The 25,458-nt window shown below is 38.3% G+C and overlaps 1 protein-coding gene across 2 annotated transcripts in view; it reads right to left on the bottom strand.

The window, feature by feature from the left end:
- Positions 1–383: 383 nt before the first annotated feature.
- LOC124407131 (diphthine methyltransferase) overlaps positions 384–25,458 on the bottom strand; it is a 44,007-nt gene continuing 18,932 nt past the window's right edge. For both annotated transcript variants that reach the window (XM_046882979.1, XM_046882980.1), the window contains 3 exons: positions 23,163–23,779; positions 16,340–16,475; positions 384–800 (listed from right to left, as the gene is read on the bottom strand). In XM_046882979.1, the coding sequence (XP_046738935.1) occupies positions 431–800; positions 16,340–16,475; positions 23,163–23,775 (1,119 nt within the window). In that variant the 5' untranslated portion in view covers positions 23,776–23,779 and the 3' untranslated portion in view covers positions 384–430. The remainder of the gene's footprint in view (positions 801–16,339; positions 16,476–23,162; positions 23,780–25,458) is intronic.

The raw sequence follows: 25,458 nt of genomic DNA, 5'->3' as shown, positions 1-25,458 counted from the left end.
ATCCCAATACTCTACCAGTTATCGTTAGGAATTTCGTAAACTCAAAAAGTGGCCATTTATAGTATCATATAATGTATAAAGAATTCAGTGTTTCAGAGGTCAAATAGTGAAAGTAATGTTTTTGAGTGATTGATAGTTTATTACTCGATCGCTGTGAAATTACTTATCCATCTGTATTTCAATGAAAAAAAAAGAAAATTAAATATCATTACAATCCGGTACGGAACACTGCGAACTGGTCCAAACATTTCACCCACCGTCAGACGACCCTGCGTCAGGATTAGCCCAATGATGGGCTAATAATGGGCTGATTGTTTACTTACACATGGGGTCTTCTTTGAGAGCGCCGCTGCTTTGTTTCTGCATAATTAACAATCGGTTGAGAAGGACGATACAAAAGGAATGATAATAACGGAAATATTGGGTTTTTTCACTCTTGTTTATTTAAGTCAACACTGCTTAGTTTCAATATGTGATCGTAAAATGAACAGGTTCCAATTAACACTCCTGTATCCAGAGCACAATCCGCAATCCCCCGAAGTTTGATTTCACTGCTGCTCAAAGATGACCAATCGCAGCCGTAGGATATACTTTCATGTTCCGTATATTGGGCGATAACATTAGGTGCCCCTGTATCAACACAATCGATTATCTTGAACCCACCATACATACATGCAGCCAACAAAAATTTATGATGTTTGGGCTCCCATTTCAAACGCCAGATACCACCGTTGAGGTTCAGCTCGGAAACCGGATTACGCAATTTGCGCACATCCCATAATCTCAAGATTTCGTCGTAGCTGCAAGTACAGAATAGACATTGATGAAAAATACACAGTATACATGAAGCTTTCCGTATTAAAGCAAACGGCCGGTTCCCCCGATCACTCTCGAGGTTTTTACTACTTCACGTGATTCAAATACATATCAAAGGTTCAACCACTATATTTTTTTTTTTTTTTTAGATTTTCTGGATCAAGCGTTTTCCCGTGGCACCCGTCCGAAAAATCGGATTTCAGCACTTTTCAGATCCATATAGCTCCAAATCTAGGTGAAATGTCAAAAAATTCTTATGCAAAATTTTTGCTATTTTCTATGAAATTTTCGATAGTCGTTTTCAAAAAAATTTCTTCACCGTTGGAGTGCAGCTTGTGCCAAAAATTGGCGGAAATCATTCAACTTAACTTAAATTTATACACGCAATGCAAAATATTCATATTTTACGAGGGGCCCAAGTATTTTTGTTTCATAGTAATCAAATTAATTTTATAAAACCAATAAGTACAATTATTCCTTGATGCTTCAAGTATATTTCTACTAAGTTTAGGGAAAAAAAATTCGACAGGGTTATCGCCATTTTCTCCGACCCTGGTTTTTAAAACATGATTTGCGGTGACAGCGATTACACCCGCCTTGTTTACCCGAAATCAATCAGATGAGAACAAATCATTAGTCCAATAGTTAATTTAGTCTTTAATCGAAGCTTTTTTGATTTTTTTGAAAATTACCAAAATGGTGGCTTCTGAAAGTTCTTTCGTCGATTTTGAAGCAAAAAAGTTTTTTGATAGCACAAAATAGAAGTTTTTTAATAAAAATTAAATCTTTCGATTAAAGACTAGTTTTTGATGTTCTCAATAAGCTGTGTAAAATTTTATCAAAATCCGTCCACTGGTTTTTGAGTTACAGCACTGGTTCTTGCAAGCTGCATCAAGAGAATTGATTCCCGGATCACCTCGCGCGAGTCTCTTCGTTTACTTTGTACCAGCTCCACAGTACTGATAACCAGGTACAAAGATGAAAACGGCATGGTGAATTACTTCCGAACAGTGTGCGTGCAATATTCTGCGGACCGTCGAATTTTGGTAAAACTAATGCGTTGCCCACACTTATAACACATCCCAATGTCCTTACATTTGAAAATATTTATATCTACTCAAAATCCCTCAACCAACCGAAATACCAATTGTTGAAGCAATTATTGGACAACGTCGAGAATCTGGAGTATTTTCCTTATACTCAGTGTGAGCAAGTGATTGCGCCGGACGAAGCACGACCCAACTCAATATTTTTTTTTTATGATGTAGCGTGCGAGAAGCAGGCCAATATTAGAGCCTACTTCTGCATGGGCAGGCATCACAATGTTGACTGTTTCTATCTCTGTCAGACGTACGCGCGTATTTCGAAACATCTTGTGCGCGACATACTCGTGTTACTGAACAAGAACCTGTGATGCGTATATAACAACCATGTGAACACCGACATGTCTGACACGGAGTTCAAAGATATGTGCTCTGCAAGGTGGACCGGTGATAAGTACGGGTTTCTTGTGATCGACAAAGCCAGCGAGCCCAACCAAGGACGATATAGGAAGGGATTTGATTCTTTCATTAGGCTGGAAAAATAATAAAATCTTGCGATTCCAAGCGAGACGCGCAGTAGCGTTGCAGACTCGGTCGCGTCCACATGCGAAGCTTCGAAATTTCTAAGCAAAAAGAACTCCTACATCAGATCGTTCAACGTACACGGTGTACGTAACGTCTCAACCCGACTAATGATTGGTGATTCGTTGATGAGTTTTGAGAGTAACCACATCCGTATTGGCGATACGCTTTACCCAATAACGAAAGGTTTGCTGGAAATTTTGTTCAAAAAGAAGCCAGACAGGTCTTATGTGAGCGACGGAGATCGGGAAAATTATAGAAACATAATCCTCACAACGAACGCACATAAAAAGTATTACTCATCTGATGGAGCTGTTCGAAGCGATAATAGCTACGAATTGAAAATGCCGAATTGCTGGATTATTCCCCATCGCCTCAGCGAATGGGTAACGGTTTTCTTCCGCAAGCTATGATCACTCGACAAGGTATTCAAACGGGATACGTTTTCTGGGATGATCCAAACGAGTTAGTGGAGCGTCTTCGTCTACCCCCAGCATCTCAAGCAGCGGGAAATCCGAGTCACAACAACGAAATAATGTCCATTATCGAAGAATTACGCAAAGCAGGAATCATTTATTAACCAGCTCTTATCGCTTTTGCATTCATTTCCGGGATGAGCGTTGACGTGTTTGAACGGCATCTCGATAAAAACATAGCTATAGGTAATCGTGGCCCTCCCGGTGTCAAATTTCAAATCACTGCGAACGGACATTACGATGCATAGAATAAAAGACTGTGCAATGTCGCAGAACCTGTTGAGCAAAACAATGCTGAAATTTTGAAAATCTTACGACGAAAATTCAACTTGGTGCAAAAACAAATCGGCAACCTTGATCAAATCATCAAAGCTTTGAAGATCGCCACGGGGAAAGCTTTGGATACCTTTTACGCAGAACATCAATTTCGGCTGCTTACTATTCGAGATCGGAGGTATGTAGTGCTCCGGACACAGTGGCAAGTATTTATGCATTTCATGCAGTTATGCCAAATCACGATATGGCAAATCTACCTCTGATGTGTAGCCGAACTCCGCTTCGTCTGAGATGACAAAAACATCCCAAACTTTACATGCGTGTGCCTAATCTGTATCCCAAATATTTTGGTTGTTCAATTTTGTATAAAATTTTTCTTTAGGTGGCAACCGTACGTCCTCGAGCTTCTCGCAACCTTCCATATACTCGTACGGAAAAACATCTTTCCTGGTTAATAACTCGAATTTTTCAGAGCTAGTGCAAAATTTACGTAATTGCTTCTTGATTATCAGTCAAATACGATGCCAATTTTTCGAGGCTTCTGGGCACAAAATGGAACTAATCTATAAATCTAAACTGCACGTCTGTTCTCTTGACATAATTTGTGATGGAATTATACTTTTCTCTGTTCACGGGTAGAGGCTGAATAGTACTCTTGAAAGTTGTGGCCAATGCTTCAATCGGAAAATGCGAATCGTAACCCGACAGATTGTGGAATATCACTAGGATAGTATGCAAGTTTTTATAATTAAGATTACAGCTTTGATGCGCAGGAACACGGTAATTTCCTGTGAAATAACAGTGATGACGGTGTTTCACGTCTTCGCGCGTGAACGGCTTTTCACAAATATGACATACCTTTGATTAATTAAATTCGTTGATTTGATTGAAAGTCAGCGGTTTCATAGGTACAACGGTTTTGAAATACGTTTCTAACGAGTGTGCCAATTCCTCCAATTTGTTCACAAACCTTTCGATGCAAGTCTCCCCACGGTTGATTTTGAACGTTGAAATGGAATCGTTAAAGGTGCAATGAAGGTAATATGCTATACTATACGGAATATGATGTTGGTAAATTGTTCTATTCGCAGAAGAAGAACGTCACGTAGTTGATATCACATCGGACTTTGAACTGAACAGTTCTTTTGCTAAGAATGTCACGTGGTTGATAATGCACCGGACTTTGGACTCGAAAAGAACGCCACGTGGTTCGACATCGTGGGAACGGAATGTCACGTGGTTTACCCCAGCAATTCTCGGAACTATCAAGTGTCGAATGTCTTGTGCTGGATATCATACTGGCCTTTGGATCTCACAAGCAGTTTTCGAGAAAATAATATCACGTGGTTGATATCGGGTCAACGAAAACAATTCTCGGAACTATTAATTGTGAAATGTAAGGTGTGAAATATCACACTACAAGCCGCTCAAGGTTAACCGTAATATTCCTGAGATGGGTACGCCGGAAACAAAAGGGTTTGCATTTTTGCTACACCTCGACGGTCAGTAGGGGGGGAAATAGCGAGACTTATGGCAAAGCCGCGTGATTTTGACCTTCGGTGGATAAAATTGTCGGTGAAGCAATAAGATTCTGACCTTTGGTTGATAAAACTGTCGGCAAGGTTGAACCTCCGGTCGATAAATAGGTAGCGCAATTTCGACGTTCGGTCGGTACAAAGGGCTGTGACGTCATCGTGAAGAAGGGTTTGAGTCTAGGGAAGATGTCGGTGAGTGTCGGTAACAGAAATCTGTGTATAGAATGCCTCTTGTATCACTACTGCAGAATGCGTCGGGTATGTACAGAAGCATATGAGAACTAGATTGCGGAACGTCAAGAAAACCTCCGGAATCGGTGGAAAAGGAAAATCGACCGACGTTTTCATCAAAGAATTAACGGTGTATTGTAGCAAGGCAATTCGGAGTAGCAATACTGTGGAAGAAATGAAGAATATCTAGGCAACATTTTACCATAAATGGTCTTCCGACCAGAAACTGCAGCCCGATCACTGTCCATCCAGACAAGACAACTAGTGTACGTCGCAAAAAGCCAAATGCGACGGCTCACTGAAGGAATACAAACACAAATCTGCACTGCGTGTCGCTATCCAAACAGCTATAGAACCAGTGCACTAAGCTTTAACTGACGAGAAACTATTATTGAGATGTGTGGGATGATTTGAATTTTGTGATTATACACAAAATTCAAACACATCATTTCATTGGACTGTGTGAAAAATTGTTACGAAATCATCATTCACCGTAATTGATATCGTTGAAATCGCAACAAACACGGTAACTTTATTATTCAATGACAGTTCGATTCATCTGCTGGATGTTATGGATGGACTAAGCTTGGAGAACGGAGAGCGTGCTTTGAAATGTGCAAGTTATGTGACCAGGGACGCTTGTTGGATGCAGAAAAAAGATCAAAGGCATCAACAAAAAAAGCCAGGTCAGAAAAAAACCGACGTTCCGCAATGGCTGCAGCACAAGCAGCGGAAATCCAGACGTCCTTCCATAGCGCCGACGATTTTTAATGTACGTGAGTTGCAATATTTCTGCCGTAGTACTGCGCAAAAACTTTAAACGCGTTTTTCTCGAAATTGCATTTTGCAATAGTTTTGCCACTATAATTCAAGATCCATTCAAGATATCGCCTGAATTTTTTTTTTTAAATGAAGATATCAATTTTCTCTACACATTGAACCAACGTCTATGAAAAAAAATATTATTTTTGTTGTTTTTACATTAAATGTCATCTATTTTTCGACGTTTTTTCAATTTTTTATAAATTTTGACGCCATTTTATTAATTTTTATATTTTCCCAGAAATTATCGGTTCAATCTGTGGAGGAACATCCAACGAAAAGACTGGTGCGTGGAAATTGCGAAAAATTAAGTCGTCCACTCAAAATCGTGGCAATAAGAGAGCGACGCGTGAGGTGCCGGGTCTTCTGTATCCGCCCATATCTTCCTTAAATATTTATAATTTTCAAACCTCAACCATTGAATTTGCTAGCCGCAACTCCAATAAAAACGTTACGAGAAAGAAAATGTATCTATGCTGTTTCAGTGTTTCACAAATCCTATTTGCTTTTTTTCCCAGCTCCGGCCTATTTTCGCTGCCTAGAAGAACATGACGATTGCAATGTGAATCATTTTGGATCAGCTGAAAAAATGGAGGTTGTTAGTGCGAAGGAAATGGTTAGTCGCTCAATCGATCAATATGGAGTAAAATATACGCGCCATATTGGCGACGGTGATAGTGCCACATATAAAGGTTTATTGAATTTAAATCCGTACGATGTACAATGTAGAAAAACTAGAATGCTACTTACATCTGAGAAGAAGAATGGGAACGTTATGCCGCATTCTCAAAAAACAAACCAAAGGCTTAGGAGTAAGGAATAAGAATACCGTGAAGCTATCTGATAAAGTTGTTAATAAACTCCAGAAATACTATGGATTGGCAATTACGAGGCATCAAGATAATGTTGATGAAATGTATCAAGAAATTTGGGCTACCTTGCATCATTTATCTTCTACAGACAAAAATCCGAACCACGGAAATTGCCCTGAAGGTGCGAATATCAAAGTTCAAGCATGATTATCTGCCACTTGACAAGGATGTTACGAAAACTTTGTAACCTATTTATATTGACTTGAGTACAAGGGAATTACTAGAACGATGCAAAGGAAGGAATACGCAGAATAACAAGGAAAGTTATAACGGCTCGCTCTGGCACTTTGCTCCAAAGCACCTTCATAATGGATTGAAAACAATCCAGTTCGCTAATTTCTTCGCAGTCTCAATATTTAGCGATGGTTTTATCCTATTCTAAAGATGCTGCAAGTAATGGACGTCATCATTGGTCCCATTGCAAAAGAATATGCCATGGAGAGAGATGACAGCCGAATCAACCAGACGGAGTTCCGTCACGAAGCATCCTCAAAAGAGGGACGAATAGGAAAATTTTCTAAAATCACCAAAATTTTCAGCGTTCACACTGGTATAGCCAGAGATTTCCACTTATGAATTGAATGTAAAACAGTTAGATCGAAAACCAGAGAAAGCAATTCCTTGATTAAAGTTTAGATTTAGCCAAAATTTGTTTTCTTGTCTGAACACGTCAACAAATTGCTTTATAAAACTCGAATAGGATCAGATAGTTACAGCAACTGTGAATCTGTGTCCCATGATATTTGTTTGAGGATCCTGAGTTTGATGGATAGCCCTGGTCTGTAGATAGAAAAGCTTCAGATAGGAATAAAAATTCAGGTACGGCATGCTCGGTGGTTCATTACGCAGCTCGGTGGAGCTATCTGCCGACAGTAGCTAGTCTGCGCAAGTTTGCGAATTTTTGTGGGTAATGATCACATTTGATGTGCTTGGCAAAATGTTCTACACCAGAGGTACTTTTTGGACAGATGAAGATATAGTTTATGAGCCAGCGACCGCCAGATTTACGTCGTAGTAACAAGCTTCAGATTTTTACGTAAGAGTACAGCGTAGTAGTTTAAAACGTTTGGGTATTACAAACCTTGATTCAGGGGGACTTAGGCAGGTAACAAGTATTTAACGTACATAGAACCGGTGGAGTAAAACTTTACAATATCAAGCCTGGTTTTTTAACGTGTTCAACGGTGTGACATTCTGAACACCAAAAACAATTGCTAGACACATATCACGTGGGGTTACTTCCGCCAGTCACTTTGAAGTTAATAGGTCTACCATAAGTGCGAGCGAGGAGCATCATTCGTGCACGTTAGCATTAGCTTGTAGGTATTTGTCTGGTTATCTGCTCCAGTAACAGCCCTACTAATTTGAAGGATCATACTCAAGAGAATAATTGGTACGAAGGTAAATAAAGTTTTATTAACTTTATTATAACAACAAGATGTATTTGAACTGGGCACCGGATCAAAAGCAGCTTCTTCTACTCTTACTACCAGAATTAAATGAAGGCTATGATCACCACATACTCCCCCCCGAGTGTCAATACAATGACTCTTTATTTCCGTTAATTAGCGAGTACATTTCCACATTTTGAAATTACTTGTACATTTGGATTTTTGAATTTATATACATGAACATATATACAGCTGTAGTCGACATGACACCGAGGCCCGAACCTCACTGAAAGCCTCCGAAAATCTACGAAGACAAACCGCCAAATTCGCCGCAATGACTGACGGAAGTCCAAAACCGTCAGCATGTGACGTATATCCGCGCGCCAAAACCTCACCCACAGGCACGCGCAGAATGACCACTGGCCAGGAGGACTGGACACACGGACAGAAAAACTGACAGCAGCGCAGCGCAGTGTGACGATGACGGACGGTGCCACTATAAATAGCGGCACGCGATCAGCAACGTTAGCAGATGTACGGCACTAGGCCTACCTGTGTCACCTATTTGCGAGGCGTGTGACTCATCTTTGAGCGCACGGCCTAATTTAGCGTTATATAAATTTTCAGTAAAATTTAGAAAGAAAGAAGTAGTGGCCGCGGGAGGCACATGAGTTGATCGAATCAAGGGAGAGTAAAAATTTAAACAAGCTAAAGTGATAGGAGCCGAACCGACGAATTCTAGCATAATTTTATTTTTGATTTATTTAGTTTGTTGAATTTTCTTTGTATCATAGATTTTAAGTTTATTTTATGTTATATTCTTTAATTTTGATTGTATCATTTCACGTGATTTTAATTTCATTAAAATTGTTAAATGAATAGTAAAGTGCATAACGGGGTTTGTTTCTTTGTCGATCACCATCGTAAAGATTAGATTTGACAGGCAGCCACGGCAGTCCCTGGTCTGCAAGTCTACAGCTGTTTCTGGATCTTCTATCCGCAGCTGATTGATAGGGAGACGGCCTCTGTTGCACAGGTCCGTGATTAGAAGGGCGTACCGGCTAACCAGTGTCGTCGACAGGTGACATACGCTGCAGTACTTATCTCTAAACCGGTCGCACCTGTTGCAAGTGTCGACAAAACGAGAGTAATTGCTGTAGTGATTGTTCATAAATTGAGGCGGCTTACCATTACGGCTAGTCCGCATAGCTAATTTCTTGGTCTTTTAGGCGAGTTTTATTAAGCCATCTTTTTCCCAAATAAGAGGAGGTCCATAATTTAATTATTATTTAATTCGATAGAATTCGGAAGAACTCACTCGGCACGGTTTCTCTCAGGCTGTGAGCCTCAGAAACTGGGTTCGTTACAACCTATTGTACCTGCTGCGTCGTGTGCGTGCGTGTGCGTGTGTGTGTGTAAATATTAAGTACACTTCACTACATCAATAAGTTAGGAATTTATTGCAACCGCTCTCCAATAAAATTATCATAATAATCCGTTACACAATACACTTCTATACTTACCAGTAGTTGAATGAATATTGTAATACACATTGTAATACTTGTTCAGTAGTACCCTGGAAAACGTGGCGCCTACGTCCCTAGTGAAAATGGCTTATGGAATCCAACTGGTTTGTTTCAATTTCCGATGGGATCCCATAGGTATCCGGCAAATCCGTAAGAATTTGGGACGGATTTTAATGGATTCTATGGATTTACTATGGAAATTTTCAATAGGGGTGTGAACGGAGTTGCCATTCAAGACTGAAGACGGATAGTTTATAATCGATGTGTGTCGCATCACTGTATCGTTTAATCGGTACATTTTGATCACCGGTTGTTTGACGTTGAAGCAACTTGTTTTTGGTTTGATTGTTTCGTTTTTATTTAGCTTAGGTACTTCTACTTGTAATTCTCTGTATAATTCTTCGAGTAACCGACATCAGAAGTGGGCTACAGCACGTTTAAACACGTTACAGTGAGAAGTAACAAATTTGGACATAGTGATGGAAGGAAGCGAAGAGAATATCAGTGTGGCTGAAGACGTTAGAAGAAAGTGTGAGAAGTGCAGAGCGTGACACAGACAAGGTAGAAACTTAGCGAAAAAGGAAAAGATATTACCGATCCCCGACGACATCGGAACCCGAACATAATTCTGATGATTTGATGCGAAAAAGGAAGCATGGAAGACGTAGACACAGTAAACGTCAGGCAAGCTAGGATGAAGAGAATCTGCGACTGCTTGCACTGCTCTCCAGACGAGGACATGTTCCGGTGGATCTCGTCAAATGTCATCCAAAGACGACTGACGCAACTGGTTGGGTGAAGATGGTTGACGAGTGGATTCGCCGTTATAATTCTGATGATTATGAAGTGGTCATTTGGCCAATGTATTTAAGGGCGAAGCGGCTCAGTGGTTTACGAGTATAGATCCCTCCGGGAAAAGTTGGGTGGTAATACGTTCCGAATTTTTTAGCGCGAATGTAAAAAATAAGAACGTTGCGTCGAAGCTGCACACAATTTGGACGGAGGACGCAGAGTTTACGCTGGAAAATTTTATGAAGAAAGGGAGAAAATTAAAAGCGTGGAAATGAGAGAAAGACGGTGGATGGGACTGCCGCTCAACTAGCGGGATTATCTTATTCGGTACAAAACAGATTCGTTTGCAATATCTTTGTACGTGAACCACCGAAAAGTCTGCAATAAAATAAAAGTCCACATACTAAACTTTGGCACTACGAGATGATGAGTCGCACCGTTTTGACATCGACTGCCACAATTGTGGAGAAAAAGACATCGGAAGGCCGAATGTTGATCAGCTCTGTGGACACAGAATGGCAGCTACTCAGGGGTCCACAAGGGATCGGATAGTAGAGGTTTGGGCTCAAAGAGGCCGGTAACCTGCTCAAACTGTAAGGAAGACAGAGAAGGTAGTGAGGCTTTGTAATTCTTTCTCCACCGAGAATACTCTGAAGCTCGGTAACGGTAAGGTGTTGACGTTCATCTCTGATTCTGGTTCGGATCGTTTTCGTGTAGCAGAGAGTTTGGCAGAGAGGTCATCTGGTAAAAGACAATTCGTTGGTATGCATTTGAGGGGCATAGGAAATGGGTATGTAGATTGCCGTGAGATGATCTCCGTGTGTGCAGTTAAATGGCATCAATGTTGAAGTACCGGACGAAAGTTTATCCACGAAAATAATTCTGGGTAAAGAATTGCTGGCAAATGGTATCTCAGTCACATTGAACGGAACCATGGTTAAATTTGCGAAATTATACAAATTTATTGGCGCGTGTGCTGTAACAACTAATTTTGACATTGTAGATTGTGATGTGGATGAGATGAGAGAATCACTTGCAAAATTGTTGAAACTGTGCGCGGAACATGTGAGCATTCAGGCTCCTAAGATTCGTGTAACATCTGGTAGTTTTGGGATTGGACTGACAGATGAAAATAAAATCATACAAAGAACAGCTTATAAGCTGGGAATTGTAGAGCAAGAAAGTGGAAGAGGTTTGGTATACACAATGCTCGAGGCAAGAATCGTTTGAGAAAGCAGGAGCCCGTTTTCTAGTCCAATTATCTTGGTCAAGAAAAAGGAACAATCGGATAGATTGTGTGTGGATTTTCGGGAATTAAATGCAAACACGGTAGCAGATCAATATTCGTTACCGCTGATTCAAGATCGATTGTGCGGCGCGTACTATTTTTCATCATTACATATAACGGCGAGTTTTCATCAGATACCCGTTAAAGAGAATTCAATAAAGAAGCTTGCTTTTATTACACCAGACGCACAGTTCGAATACTGAACAATGCCATTCAAGCTAATAAATGCATCTGCCATGTATCAAAGAGCAATTAATTACGCGTTCGGAGAATTTCGATATTCTTTTGCGATTGTTTATTTGAATGATCTCCTTATACCCGGTAGAACTGCACTGGAAGCTTTGGATAGGTTGACAGTCGTGATGGCAAAACTCTCGCAGAAGGGATTCTCATTTAATTAAAAAAAATGTAAATTTTTGAAAGCTAAAATTGATCACCTGGGGTACATTGTGTCATATGGAGAGTTGAGGCCTAACCATCGAAAAATTGAAGTCCTTGTGCAATCACCTATTCCTCGGACACAGACCCAGGTAAGGCAATTGATGGGGTTAGCATCCTATTTTCGTAGGTTGATACCGAGATTCTCTCAAGTGGCTGCTTCTTTATATATAAACTTACCGCAGGTAGCACCAAGACGATTACATGGACAGACGAATACTGACACCAGGGCCAAACTTGTTAATTATTTAACATCGGAACCGTTATTGCGAATTTTTTACCCTAATCTTCCAATTGAACTACATACTGACGCTAGTGCAATCGGGTATGGTGCCGTATTGTTACAACGTGTTGATAAATAAAAACATCCAGTCGCTCATTATAGCAAACGTACCATAGACGCTGAAACTCGTTGCCATTCTTATGAGCTTGAGACTCTTGCAGTTGTTAAGGCAATCAAACATTTTAGACAGTATTTAGTAGGACGTAAGTTTCTAGTTGTGACTGACTGTAACTCGCTTGAAGCCGCAAGGCTTTGCAGTCGTTTGAATTTGAAATAAAATATCGCGCGGGTGAACAAATGAAGTATGCGGACTTTTTATCAAGAAATCCGGTTACAGAAAAGATTGTACTGAAATTAGTCAAAAAAGGTTTGAATAAAATAATTGAATTAGCTGATGACTGGTTGATTGTTGCTCAGCAGAAAAATGATGAAATAAAAACTTTGTACCGAGAGGTAATGGAAGAGTCGGAGAGAGCAAAACATATTCAATTAGAGAAAAGATCTTAATGCGAACGATAAACAGAAAATCGAAACAGCTAATGTTACCTGTGGTGCCGAGACTGACGGTATGGTCACTTATACATCACGTACATTAGAATATCTGCCATTTGGACTGAAAAAAGACTTTAGATAAGTTGTGCGAGCTGTATTAGTTTCCTTATATGTCAAAGCGTGTTAAGAAATTTGTTGAAAATTATATTTTATGTCAGACTTGTAAATCAGTGTCAAGACCGATACAAGCACAGCTGCATCCTCGAGAAAAACAAGATATTCCGTCGTATACAATTCACATAGATATATCCGGAAAATTAGCAGGTCTCTCTGACAAGAAAGAGTATATTTTTGTAATTATAGGTGGATTTACGAAATTCGTAACGCTAATTTTGATTAATCGTTTGGATACAGAAACAGTAATCAATCAGTTAGAGAAACACTCGTTCATTTTTGGAGTTCCGAGACGAATCATTTGTGACCAAGGTTCAGAGTTTACGAATGCACGGCTTAAGAAATACTGCGATGAAAAGAATCTTGTGGGTCACTTAATAGCTTCGGAAACGCCTAGAGCTGACGGTCAAGTTGAAAGGGTTCTATCTACCATCAGGAATATGTTGTCAGTACGCAAAGCTCAGGGGAAGCGATGGCATTCCGAGATAGGTAAGGTACAGCTTGCGATCAATTCAACTGTTCAGAAATCGTTAGGAAACAGTCCCGCTTGAATTTTATTTGCACAAAAATAAATTCAACGGAGATTGAACGTATGAAGCATAGGAGCGTAAAGACCGATGATGTAGATTTAACTCAGCTCAGGGCAGAGGATACAAGTAGCATTACAGCAAAAGCCATGACAGAAAAAGAACGGTTCGATTGAAAGACCAAACTAGTTACACCATTTCAAATTGGGGATTTCTTAATGAGTAGAAAATTCAATAATATTAAGACAAAGTTAGATGCAACATATCGCGGTCATTTGGAAGTTGTCATGGAGCTTCCGCATGATAGGCATCTAGTTGAAAAAGTAGGCTGCGCCGGATTTAGAGGCCTTAATAACATTCAGGTGTCTCACGATAAGCTGATCGCAGCTCCTGGACATAGTGCGAGTCAGGATAGCTGTGTCGCAGAAAGCGAAGAAGGTAAGAACAAGGTCGCGAAGTACATGGTCTATAAGACCAATACCTAATAGTTTGTAAAAAAAAAAGAAGGTCTCGCAGTGACTTGTTTGGTTTAAAGAGAAAACTGTTGTAGTGCCCAAAGGTTTTGGCCATGAATGCAAACATGATTTGCCAAGATGAATCCTTGTGGGTGAGACAATAGGTTGTTAAGAACAGATGTTGCGATAAATTGCAGAAACATTTGATTTTGGTTGAGTCGGATTTAAGAGTAGAAATCTGAAGAGAGCATGGGACTCTGTTAATTGGTTCAGCCGGATTTATTTATAGAAATGCGAAGAGAGCATGAGACTCTGTTGGTTATCGTTGTTTCAATTCGAGAGTGCGACTTTCGAGGCTAGCTGGACTTGATCACCCAGAACCCTCAAACCCAAAGCCTAAATCTAACTTGAGAATGATTCCGCAAGTCACAATAGTTAGAACATGTATGGATGCATAAGGCACGCCTACAGAGCTATTGTGAATGAAAGCAATAGTTAGAACGTGCACGAATGCATAAGGCATGCCTGCAGAGCTATTGTGGATGGAGGCTATAGTTGGAACGTGTACGGATGCATAAGGTATGCCTACAGAGTTATTGGTGCCTTGGATATGGAATATGAAAGATGTTATGAAACAAATAAAACGACGCACATGGTTGCACACAGGATGTAGAGATAACATGGGATTTCGTTGAGCGAAGATGCCAGACTTGTATGATCAGGAAAGCCAAACGTGAACTAATGATGGTTTTTTCGATGCCTGTGTTATTGTTTCAGAAATGAATTGGAAGAATTGGAAAACTTGGCACTCGAGACGCGTGCTAGTCAGTATGGCCGTGTCGCATCACTGTATCGCTTAATCGTTACATTTTGATCACCGGCGGTTTGACGTTGAAGTAACTTGGTTTTGTTATGATTGTTTTTTTTTTTTTCGTATAGTTACTTCTTGTTTGGAGTATTTTCAAAAGAGATAAAATAAAGTTGTGTTTCCTTGTCACTGCAGCCTTCAGTGGAATAAACTGTGTAATTCTCTGTATAATTTTTCGAGTATCCGACATACATGACGCGCAAGCACTTCCTACCAATATGGCCGCTCTAATGCCTCATCTACTCCCCGCGAGGCTACTACGCCGCGCTTATAATGCTACTTTGGGCTCCGTCTGTGAGTCCGTGTTAGCCTCGCATTTTGTGCGCACTGGAGTTAGCGGATCCTTACGTTACGTAAGCTATCGCCAGTCTAAATTGATCATGTCACTTCGATTGTCTATTTCGGGGGCGACAGATATCGGGACGGTAGTGTGGATTTCCTAATTTGCTCACGAAATTTCATGTTGAATGAGTTTGTGACAGTGGGAAATTTCTACACCAAAGCCCCTTGCCCAATTGCCTGGCCGCGGCGAGCTTAAACAGGCTCTACTTAACTAGCTTTCTCTAACAATCTTTAGTCAGTATTATAATGCATCTCTCAAACGTGTGATAACATGCACGGGTGAATACTGGTGTGAATGTAAAAATATTCTTTCTATTCTTTCTTTTAATCATCTTCTTGCCTTCAACTTTCAAAACTTCATTTAACAACCTCACAGAACTCTCGGATCCGTTTAACCCTTTCAGCCACGAATTAATTGTGTGGACCAATTTCGATGAAAATTGGTGTGTGAAAGTTTTTGGACTCGCTAATTACGAATCCGACATTGGATTTTCAAAATTCAAAATGGCGGGTCCAATATGGCGGATATCAAATTTTTAAAAGAAATGAAATTTTAAAATTTGATGTCCGCCATTTTGAATTTAAAAAATCTAATGCTGGATTCGTAATCAGCGACCCCAAAAACTCCGATATCCAAACTTTAGTAGAATTTGGTTTTGAAAGTAAAATGAATTTTCACCAAAAAACAAGCATTTTTTGGGTAAAAAAATTTGCAATGTCGCAGGTATATTAAACCTAAAGACGGTAGAAAACCTGATTACAAATGGTTGGAAGGACGTTTTAATACCAAGAAACTAATAGGATCAAGGTGGGTCACTAGGTGAGGGAAAGGGTTAAACAAGTTCCAACCTGTATCGAGACTCTTCTAACTTCATTTATTTCTGTTATTTTCTACTCACCCCTCCCCCTTTTTTTACTGGAAGAAAAAATTTAGCTACGCATCTTATGTTAAGCATCTTATCTGACGAACGCGTTCTCCTATTTGTCAAAATAATCTTTGATAATCCTAACAGCTGAATGTGGAGTAGTTCAACTTCCCGCGATGTAAATTCATTCGACTTAGGTTGATTTTGCATTGATGTACTTAATTACGTAGACTGAAATGTTCACCTTCCAGAAGCCAATGTAAATTCTTGAGCTGCATTACTATGGAGACTTGTGACCCCAGCGCCGTGTGTTCTATTAATTCCAGCTGGTTGTGTACCCATCCTCATGTCGAACCATTGAAATTTACAATCATCTCCACCTGTTTAAAATAAAAATGTTGTATGGAATCAGTGCATAACCTGTAAAATTAGACATTATCCAATCATCTACTTTTCCCATGCATTAGATGTCTTTTTTTTAATGAATAAACTGTTTCGAAAAAACAGCAAATGAAAGGCGATCTCCAGAAACGTATTATTGGAATCTAGCAACCAATAAATCGGTGAGTACGGTAGAAATTCCACTTTCTTCAAGGTTAGAAATGTGTAGCCAGCACTGGCCAGAAATCAGCGAGTTATCAATGCTCGAAAAGTCAGTGTCCGAAGTCAAACTGTAACAGCTAATCTCTCTTACTTGAAAATGTATTTTTGGGCTCATTTCATTATATCTATGAATTGAACTATCAGATGGTCGACGTTTGGACCAGAAGAAATGCATAAACATTAAACGGCACCGTTATTGAAGATTTACAAAATCCCCGCTGCTTTCGCGTCAATTAAGTATACGACACCTTCAAATTCGAAAAAAGGTACACACAATTTCTCTTTGCAATTTGCATCAACAAATCCTTTTACTTTTCCGAAACTAATTACTGTCATCATTTTTCATTTGTGTTGAGTAATCTGTACATTTGTCAAAATTTCAACCTTACAATCAGAACAATTTTCATTTTTAACCTACGTTAGATTTCCGTGGTTTTTCAAAAATATAATTTATTTGCAGCGGAAAACGCAGACCTTTCTACACAAAAATACTACTTGTACATATTTTTTCGAACAAGTGAAATTTATAAATTATTATGAATAAAAGTTAATAAAAATCATTCATTGACCAATTCGGTAGACAATTGCTAGTTAGATGCTGAAAGTCCGAGAGAAAGAAATTACAGCATTAATCCAATTGTGGGAACATGCAATCCAAGTATACACAGACAAAAGGTGACATTAATAAATAGTATTCAAATATATATAAGGTTTCGCCGAAGTAGAGTAATGCAATTGAACGTAATTTAATGTTCATCAATCCCTCGTTTCACTCATAAAACTTTTTTGAAACGTCATATAAATTAATTGCACTTTAAATTGGATATAAAAAATGAAAGACAGATATTACTTAAAGATGGTTTTTCCGGATTATTTATCATCGAATTCTTATCAATTATCACCAATTATATACGGATGGTTTCACACTGAACAATTTATCGCTCGAATGAATGCGTCATAGGTCGATGCAAAAAGTTTGGACACGTGCAGTCTTTGAAATACGATATCTCTGTCAAAAAAGGATACAGAAAATGTTATAAGACCTTTCGAAAGCTTCAAGAGTCTTCTAGTGGCTGGTTCCATTTCAAACCACCCAGCAAGGTCGGGACAAAAAATTCAAACGACTTGTAAATAATTTATATGATTCTTTGGGTAATTTAAGGGGACCCGTATTTGGTCATTTTGCTCCAGAAAAATTTCATCTCTCTGCACGGCTATTACCATTTTTTGTCAAAAACTCGTTTTTACAGATTGCGTAAATTTACTGTTTTTTAAAAAGTGCTATAACTTTCGAACGAATTAACGGATTTGAGTGACTTTTTTTTCATAATGTGCGTATTTTTATCTTCTTTCAGAAAATCACAAGTTTAGGAAGATCGACACAAAATCGCCGGAGTTATTCAACGTAATGTAAAATAATCCGAAAAAATCCAACCCCGATTTTCGGGAATTGCATTTTTTTTTTTCACTCACCAATTTTTTCTCGAATAGTTCTTTAAAGATACTAACTCTTCGCACAAGTTTCGTTAGCTGATTAGTTCTGTAAAAAGAGTTATGAATTTTTCAACATCACGAATTTTTTATATTTTCATTTTATATATAGACACGAACTGTACCTTTACTGCAAGAACAAGTCAGCACCCTTGGGTTGAAGAAGCAACAATTTAAATGAATTGACGATGCATGAGATGCTTCAAACATAGTTATAGTGAATTCATGTTTATTGTAATATTGAACTGTTTTGGGATTAATATAGTCTTATTTTTGAATGGATTTTTCATACTTCTCCTACCCACTTATTTCGTCGTATACATGTATTAAACAGAAAGAAAGAATGTAGCGACATAAAGAAATCGATTTACGGTACAAAATATAAGCTACCTGTAAATATAAAAAATTCGTGATATTGAAAAATTCATAACTCTTTTTACAGAACTAATCCGCTAACGAAACTTGTGCGAAGAGTTAGTATCTTTGAAGAACTATTCGAGAAAAAATTGGTGAGAGAAAAAAAAAATATGCAATTCCCGAAAATCGGGGTTGAATTTTTTCGGATTATTTTACATTACGTTGAATAACTCCGGCGATTTTGTGTCGATCTTCCTAAGCTTGTGATTTTATGAAAGAAGATAAAAATACGCACATTTTGAAAAAAAAGTCACTCAAATCCGTTAATTCGTTCAAAAGTTATAGCACTTTAAAAAAAACAGTAAATTTACGTAATCTGTAAAAACGAGTTTTTGACAAAAAATGGTAATAGCCGTGCAGAGAGATGAAATTTTTCTGGAGCAAAATGACCAAATACGGGTCCCCTTAAATTACCCAAAGAATCATATAAATTATTTACAAGTCGTTTGAATTTTTTGTCCCGACCTTGCTGGGTGGTTTGAAATGAAACCAGCCTACTTCCAACAAATCATTGGCCTTGTCTGAGATAAGATTCCGACCTTAGCATGTCAGCAGCAATAGGTTGAAAATTGTGGTTTTCCATTTTTTCATTTTATTTTGCCGACGGTTACCGTAAGTAGGATGTGTTCGTCGCCACTCGTTGGAGTATCCATGGAAACCCAAATAAGAATCAGAGACTTGCTCTAGAAATTATTCATGGTCAAACTAATATTGATAATAAAAGGGTACGATCTTAGGATCGAATGAAGCTATCAGACGAAGCTGAATATTTGACAGAATAAAATAAAAATTAACACTATTTAGTTCATAGGGATTTTAGTGAAAAACACTGCACATGTAAAATACTTGTCTCATTCGGAAGATATGTTCATATTAAATAACGGAAGAGCGCTCGAGTGCAAGTATGGCGAAAATCGATCCAGAAATAAGGTATTTGGCCTCTGTTCAAAAGAAATTGAATCGGGCTGGTATAATATACTGTTAGTGTGTGCACACTCGACCGCTCTCCCCGATCTGGCGCGCTCGAAATGCGCCTCACAGAAAAGGCGAAGAGAGGCGTAACACCCATCGATGTGCCGCTTACCTCGGCACTCACAATCAGTCTGGCTGCGGCCGTGTAATATTTTCGCCCAGTCGCTGCCTCAAACCATTCGCTATACCTACTTGGGCCGGCAAACCCAACTGCCTGTATGTTTTTGACACAACTACGTAGTACAACGTAACAGTGTCGGGTTATTCTTTAGTTTCAAACTAGAAATTACGGTTAACACCGTTCATTTTTATTTACGCTAATAAAGTCAAAATTTTCAAAACAAAAAATTCCTACCTCGAGTTTTCGAATTAAAAAATTGGAAGTAATTGTAATAATACGAATTTGCTCATTGAAGAAGAAGATTTCATTCTCAATTAAATTTTAGACAAAGAAAAGAACTCATTTATGATTCATGTTCCAAATAAAGAGGATGAAAATAAATTCCCATTAGAATTTATCGAAATAAAAAGTGAAAAATAATTCCTACTTTAATTTCTTGGAGTACAAAAAACTAATCACATCAAATTTTTTGAATCAAGAAATAAAAAATATCTCAAAATTTATACTTTGCTTTTACATTCAAGTATGTACTGGCTTGCCTATCAACGCTAATGTATACTTTCTATGTACAAAGGACTTTTAGCTCGAAAAATTCAACAATTTATAAATAAGTACATAAACAAATAAATAAATTCATAATTCGATTTGTGTTTTAGGGGTAGTGAACTAGTTCCGACGAGCGGCTGTCGAACTCACGGGTTGAACTATACCTTGAACTAGACGGACTCGTCACCTACGCGTAAATACACGTCTCTACTCTCTAATTCTCTACGCGGGGAATGAGCGGTCAGAAAAATAAGTAGTACAACGGACAAAACTACTTTAAATTGATATCAAGCACTGTTGAGTGTGGAATTATTATTCGTAGAAAGTTGATTCGGAAGTTTTGTAAATGTTAGAATCGATACTTCCAGAGTAATTAGGACTTGGAGAATAAAAGTTGAACTCGATGAAGGAGTTATATAAATTGACTTGTTGGAGTATGGAGTTTTGCATGTTTTCCGTTGAGATATCTGAACGAAACCAATTTGAGGATGATTCTCATGGCGAATAATGAAAAATGGATGTGTATACAAATTATTTACCATTAAGAAACTATTAGTCATATTTAAATGCAATTAATTGCATTTGAAAGAGAAGAGGAAAGTAGGGAATGCGTGGTTTGGCGTTTTTCAAAATAATGTCACATAGCGGTTGAAGTACCCCTGCGCACGTGCAACCAAGAAATAGCATTTATTTAAGAGTAAAAAATTTGTTGTATCATATTGGATTCGCCATCGTGAATTTTCAATATCTGATTTCAGATACGTAATCAGCGACCCCGAAAACATATAATTCATGCAAAACATGTATATGTGTAGCGTGGTAACTTTCTCGGAAATGAATAATTACTTGAATTTTCACAATACTTTTCAATCAATTTGTTTTTAATAATAATTTACATTATATCGCGATAATTACTCTCGAGTATTGAAAACCGATTAGTATCCTATCAGACATGGCAAAAAACTGCAAATAAGTATGTCGAAGGTTCTCTAAATATACAAAATATGAATATGAAATAGGTAGTACAACGTATGTACCAACTTGCAGAATTAATTTTTGCAAAATTGTGTTGGCCATTTTCAAACATCAGTCCCTCCATGAACCTCATTGATACACTCAAGCCGCAGTGGAGCAGCTTTCTAAAGTCGAATACCTCGATGAAAATCAGCCAAGTCCCTCGATGTGCCTCAACACCAGAAAGCTGCTCCGCTGCGGCTTCAGTGTATCGTCGAAGCTCATGGACAGACTGATGTTTGAAAATCACCGACACAATCGTCCAAAAATTGATTCTCTTGGATTTCTGACTATTATTTTCGAATAAACAATTTGTTAGTAATCCATCATTTAAATCCGAAGAGTTTTTTAATTAATTTATTCATTATTCGTTGTTTAATCACAACTGCGTGTGACACAAAATTATTATCAATTGTTTATTGTGATTATTAATCATTTTATTCTTCCAACGATTCAACAAAAACATCTTAGGAATGACTTGATTCATGATAAATTGACTGAAAGTCAAACTTGACATTAATTAATAAATTTTATCGATCGATTGACTTAAATCATCTTCCTTATCTGGTCCAATTTTTCCGCAACTCCACTTGTTCACAAGATGAACTTATTTTTTATTCGGATAATGCACCTAATATCACAGTTACATTAATTGATTTACCATAAATATTCACAGAATAATTTCGGCACACCAGTAAACTAACTCATTGTACTTTTTTCCATTCAACAAAATGCCTTCAGCCATCAAATTCAACACGAGCTATACTCGAGTTCAAATTCCACGCGCACTATTCTCGAATTCAAACAGAATAAAGGTAGCATAAACCGGGTATGGCTGGACGCAATCTCACGAGACCGCACGAGTTTTGGCTTGATATCCCCGGCGTTTACTATCCACGAAAAGTCACGGTAGGTACAGTAATGTTCATTAATGCCTACTTTTTCCAACTAACTTGTTTTCGATCGGAAACAAAATGCGAGTTCGATTCTATACGAATTATGTGACAATTACTGGCGATGAGAACAGGACGTTTCGGCGCAAGACGTTTGGCGTTCCCACTTTGGGGTGGGTACAATTTGGCGTGGCTACGTTTTGGCGCGGGCACGGTTCGGCGCGGAGCTGACAGAATATTTGTGTATGAAACATTTTCCTATAGTGTATTTTTACGGCAGGCCGAAAGATTTCTTCTACATAAATAAGCCATAGAAATAAAAAGTTGTACAAGTTTGTTTTACCGCCAAAAAGAGCATCATTTACGAATTGTGATTTTTATTAAAATCTCAACATGCAAACGATGACTATTGCAAATCGGAGGTTCGGATAACTAAAGCCTTCATATAACAGGGGCATAACCGAAACACGAAACGTCCCCGCGCTAAAATGTCCCCGAGCGTCCTTATACCAATACGTCCCCGCGTCAAAACGCTTTGCGCCGAAACGTAGTGTACCCACTGGTGATACAGCAAAGGTAAAAGATTAATAGTCATTATTACATAATTCTTATAAAATCAAACTCGCATTTTGTTTCGGATCGAAAGCAAGTTAGCCGGAAGGGGAAGGCAATCATTGATGAACACTACCGTAACAACCAAAACGAGTGAATAGTTAATACTTCAAGACTGGTGGCGAGTGATCATAAGAAATGTATATTGTACTCCTGCCTTTATTTTTCTCGCCTCATACATACTGATCACAAAAAGCTTAGAAGAAGTAAGAGGTAAGGACGGTAAGGCGAGCGGTAAGCGTGAGAATACTCAGCTCACCCAAAACAATAAATTTAAAAAATGAAATCGTCAGTAATTAGGACATTTACCCTTCTGACATGCATATTACACAAGCACTCTTGATTGTGGCAGAATATTAATTGCTATTCGTCCAAACGATCATCATTCATAAACTTACCAGTGTATATGACATTAGTATTCCAATAATCGAACGCTGCAATCCATGCTTCGTAGCCATGAGCATTCCACAAATACTTGTTCACTAGACTCTCGCCACGAAATTCAAGTACTGAAATAGAACCATGCGAATCACTGACTACAGCCTTCACATCTTGATCAGTGTTGTTACATACACCGGATGACCAGTCTAAAGACAATACTAATATTTCACCATGATCTGGATTAACTTTTTGTTCTGTGAATAATTTCAATGAAACATTATTCTCATCCAAGAGTTCATAAATTTGTATGTAACCCGATGCATTGGCAACACCGAGTAGTATTTTGTGATTCATTTTTACATGCATCCACTTCATATCTAACACAGCTGGAACATCCAAATGCTGTAGCAAGTTCAGTTTTTTGCCACTGTTCACGCGGAATAGATAAATCCTTCCAAGGCGGTTCGGGGACTTTGTATTTTCCGTATCACCTCCAACTTCCTTATTGGAGAGTTGATAAGTACCGCATACAAACATATCGGTAAACGGTTCTATGGGACACCATTCCACAGAATCTGCAGAGAATTCTGTATCAAACGTATCCAACGTCGTAAAGCATGTTGAAAACATATTTCTGAAACACAGAAAATTACATCATTCACATTAGGTGTTGATTAATTGTATGAAAATATTGTGAAGATTTTTTATTTGTAATCACATGACCTGCAGCGCAATTACTACTACTTACAGCTATATCACCTATGTTACCTGCTACAATTTGCTAGTGAAATAATTGATATAACATCTATGGCAATAAACCTTGTACACTTTTCTTTCAAATGTATTTTTACAAATTTTTATAGTTATCCCACATTCTGAGAATCCGACTATGCTAATATAGTAGCTCCCCAACTCAAATAGTACCGTGGTTATAAATTTTCAGTTTCTGCGAAATGGGTAGAAAACCACTCAAATGTAATTCATTCAGGGCCTGTACCATGTAAACAGATTGATGTATGAACTGACAGGTTTTATTTTAGAGCGGATTTAAAATACTGTACTGTACACAACGTTCCAAGAATTGATCAAATTTCATGAATTTAGTACATCTCTAAACATAGTACCAACAACGTGCAAACCCCAAATTTAACATATCCCATGATTGATCTAATGGGTGTAGGACAGAATTCCGAGTGTTTCAGGTTCAGATTGACCATTATCTCGAACCCTAATAGCATGAAAAGTAGAAACTCTGAATGCTTAGAATTTCCGAAAGCTCAAACCTCGAAATAATGAATGTTAGAGATCCCAAATAGTCGAAATACACAATGATTCTAATTTTTTTTCGACTGTATGGAGTGGATCCTCAGTACCTCTCGCAACTTATTAATAATGACGGTAGAAACGTTTTATATTTAGACTCTTGGAAGATCTGAACCATTTGAAGTTCTGATAATACAGGCTGATGAAATTCGGTGTGTGTGTACTACTAAATTTCGAATTTCCTAAAAACTTCCTACTTGACCGATGCTCAACCCCATAATTAAGTACTAATTATAGAGTACTGTAATGCCAATTTATAGCTTATTTCTTTATGATCGACATTTGTGACGGTGCGATTGCATACGCCTGAGACGCAGAAATGTATAAGTATTTCTCTTTCGTATCATGATTTTTGCATTTCAGGTCGATTATATTTGGATATTGAAAATATGTGCTTGTTCTAAAAATGCCCGAAACCTTGAATAAATTTGCATAATCAACTTCTCGTGGCAATTATTGAATACAAAAACTGTCAGCGTTGAATAGGTGGACTTGACCATAATGAATTTGACTTGCAAGTCAAGTTTCTAGGTCAAACCAGTTGTAATATAAGGGGAATTCTGCGCACAGATTCCCGTTACCGATACTTACCAACATCTTCCCTAAGTAATACTTTTTACGTGCGTTTATTTTGAGGATTATATTTCTATAATTTTCCCGATCTCTGTCGCTTATATAAGACCTGTCAGACTTCATTTTGAACAAAAGTTCCAGCAAACCCTTCGTTTTTGGGTAAAGTGTATCACCAATACAGATGTGGTCACTCTCAAAAATTCTTAACGAATCACCAATCATTAGTCCGGTTGAGAGGTTGCATACACCGTACCTGTTGTCTAATTCACTTTTCCTTATCGCCTCTCATAATTTCAAAATACTCATTCTCCGTTTCATCAACAGGTGTTTCTACAATTGTTTCATCTCCTGCCGAAGCAAAGGAATCATCCATTTCGGAGAATGTTTCATTTTTCATCTGCTTCATTTCTTGTTTAA

The sequence above is a fragment of the Diprion similis genome, chromosome 6 (genome assembly GCF_021155765.1).
Source record: "Diprion similis isolate iyDipSimi1 chromosome 6, iyDipSimi1.1, whole genome shotgun sequence".
Classification (NCBI taxonomy): Eukaryota; Metazoa; Arthropoda; class Insecta; order Hymenoptera; family Diprionidae; genus Diprion; species Diprion similis.
This window is presented reverse-complemented; position numbering and strand designations above follow the sequence as displayed.